At 45.5% G+C, this 2,728-nt stretch overlaps 1 protein-coding gene across 1 annotated transcript; it reads left to right on the top strand.

Moving 5' to 3' along the window:
* Positions 1-837: 837 nt before the first annotated feature.
* Positions 838-1,906, top strand: LOC103089061 (acylphosphatase-1-like; the record flags this gene model as incomplete). The annotated part of the gene is made up of 3 exons (XM_007450270.1): positions 838-923; positions 1,089-1,106; positions 1,847-1,906. Coding segments are annotated over exons 1-3 (164 nt in total), but the record flags the coding sequence as incomplete, so codon positions are not given.
* Positions 1,907-2,728: the final 822 nt, after the last annotated feature.

The following is a 2,728-nucleotide window of genomic DNA, read 5'->3' as shown; positions in this document are numbered from 1 at the left end:
ATGTGCCTGGCACACAGAGGCTCTCAGTAAGTATTTACAGAATGATTGGATTTATCTCAAGTGTTTCTTCGTCTTTGTCTTTATCCCCGCGAGAAAATGAAAAAAGGCGTGCTCTTAGTGACAGAGGTGGGGTGAGGGCTCGGAGTATAGAATCGTAGCCGAGACCCTGGACAGATCCCGCCCCCCCGCCAATCGGAGGCTCTGGAGCTACTAGACACTGGCGTCCCGAAATCCCACCCTCTGGGCGGGCTCTGGGCCGAGCGCTCCGTGCGTGATTGGCCGGCGGAGGTGATGGGCCTGAGAGACAGCGAAGGAGGAGCCGCGTTCTAAGCTACCGGGCGCGGCGGTTACGCAACCGGGGGAACAGTTGGCCTGCTGGTCTCCCGGGTAGTCCACCGGAGAGGAGGACGAGGAGATTGAGCCTGGGGCAGGGCCCCGGGGCGTGCTCATCAGTTCGATTAGCCCTAAAATATTAATAGGGCATTCTGGTGGGGGCGCGGAAGCCAGGTTTGCGTGGGAAGAGGGAGGGATGGAGAGGGAGCGGGACCGGGGATGGGTGTAGGGAGGTAACTGGATAAGCAGGTAATTGCCCCAAAGAGGCCTCTGTGGGCTCCCTTGCCCGGGTGTCCTCCTGTTAACTTCACACACCCGCGCTTACACGTGACCGCTTACTTACTCCGAAGTACTGGCATCTTAAGGTCAGGGAGAGGTCACAGTGGTTAACGATGGAGAGGTGTGTGTGTGACCCTTTCTGCCTCAGGATTGGGGGCCCGGGAATAGGATAATGAGTCCTTTGCTCTTCTGCTTTCATGGTCTCTGACAGGTCTGAGCGTGAGTATGGCAGAAGGGGACCCCCTGATATCAGTGGATTATGAAGTTTTTGGGAAAGTGCAAGGTGTGTTTTTCCGCAAGTACACTCAGGTATGTGGCTTACAGGCTTTGGGGACATACCTAGGGTATGAGCATGGGAACAAGAGACATGTTCCTGAAAAATATGCATTGGAGAAGCTTTCTGTTTGGTAGCTGGATGGCAAAGAGGTGGTTTGTAAAACAATGGGTATGAAAATGCTTTGCAGTGGGTAAAACACAATGCAAATGGAAAATTTGTCTACTGTTATTATTGGTCTTTTCTAACAGTGGTACTTGAGTACCTAGACACATATGGATGAGCTTCTCTTTTCCAAAGGGGAATAGAGGGCTTCCCCAGTTCTCCCTGTGTGGCATCATCAAACCAAGTCACAATTCTTGTAGGAAAGTTAACATTGATCAAAGAGATGGCATTTAAGTGAACTTGTGACATTTAATTGCTTCCTCTGCAGCTGCTGCATTTTCTTCAGACCTCTTTCCTTTTTCAACCTCTCCCATTCCCCTATGTAATTCCTTTCCGCTCATTTTAGCTTTTAAAGAACAATTACCTTTTCCAGGTGAAGCTTTTCTAATGAAAATATCCATTCCAGGGTAAGTAATGGTAACATTGAACATGAAGCCTGGTATTCCTATTTGATATTAGGGAGTAGTTGAGGGGATGAACAAACTATTGACAGCCTCTGTCTTAATATCACTAATCCTCCCTCAATGGGCACACACAGATGCAATCTCAGTTTGCCTTCTGCCTTCTATAGAGGGGTATCAGGCTATTGCCTTCCCAATGAATCTCCAACCCCAAAGATACTGAGTTAAGACTGCAGAACTTGCCAAGTGTCACATTCCTGGGACTGTGGTACTTAAAATTCAAATGTGAATCTTTGAAATATGAATGTTAAATATCACTACCTCTTTGTCCAATTACTTGCAAATCATTTTCTCCTGTTTCATGCTCATATATGAGTGCCTATTGGAAAAAAAGAATTACTGAAAGTCATAGCAAGAGCTATGTTCCAATTAGATTTGCTACTAATTATGTATGGTAAGTTCCTGTGATTTAGTAAATGGAGGTGGCAGCCTCAAAGATTAATTAAAGTTGTTGAGTGAAAAGGACCAGATGGCAGTATACTCCATCTTTCTCTACTGCGCCTCCCACCCCTCAATTTAAAGAGAGAATAAAAGAATGCAGAAAAACAGATATTGATTTGGAAAACTGCAAGGAAAATGTCATCCTTTTTTCCCCTTAATTAGACTTGTAGTTTATTCTTGACTACTTATAATCATTTTATTATATATGTTCATTTTAACAATTATTTTGTTTTGCTACAGTCTTTTTATGTGTTGATATCATCTAGCCTCTTAATTAAATTCCATCACTCCTAGAATGAGAGATGAGAATACTTGAAGGGATTTTTTTTTTTAAGTTGGAATATAATTCACATTCCATAAAATTCACCCTTTGGGGACTTCCCTGGTGGTCCAGTGGTTAAGAATCCACCTTCCAATGCAGGAGACATGGGTTCGATCCCTGGTCGGGGAACTAAGATGCTACGTGCTGCGGGGCAACTAAGCCCACTCGCCGCAACTACTGAGCCCATGCACCACAACCACAGAGCCCACGTGCTCTAGAGCCCGCACGCCACAACTAGAGAGAAGCCCGCGCACCACAACGAAGAGCCCCTATGCTGCAACAAAGATCCCACTTAAGGCAACTAAGACCCAACGTAGCCAAAAATAAATTAAATAAATAAATAAATAAATATTTTTTAAAAATCACCCTTTTAAAGTGTATAATACAGGTCTTCCCTGGTGGTGCAGTGGTTAAGAATCCGCCTGCCAATGCAGGGGACACAGGTTCGAGCTC

This window comes from Lipotes vexillifer, unplaced genomic scaffold (assembly GCF_000442215.2).
Source record: "Lipotes vexillifer unplaced genomic scaffold, Lipotes_vexillifer_v1.1 C27166773, whole genome shotgun sequence".
Classification (NCBI taxonomy): Eukaryota; Metazoa; Chordata; class Mammalia; order Artiodactyla; family Lipotidae; genus Lipotes; species Lipotes vexillifer.
The sequence above is the reverse complement of the archived record's forward strand: the minus strand, read 5'-3'. Positions and strand labels throughout refer to the sequence as shown.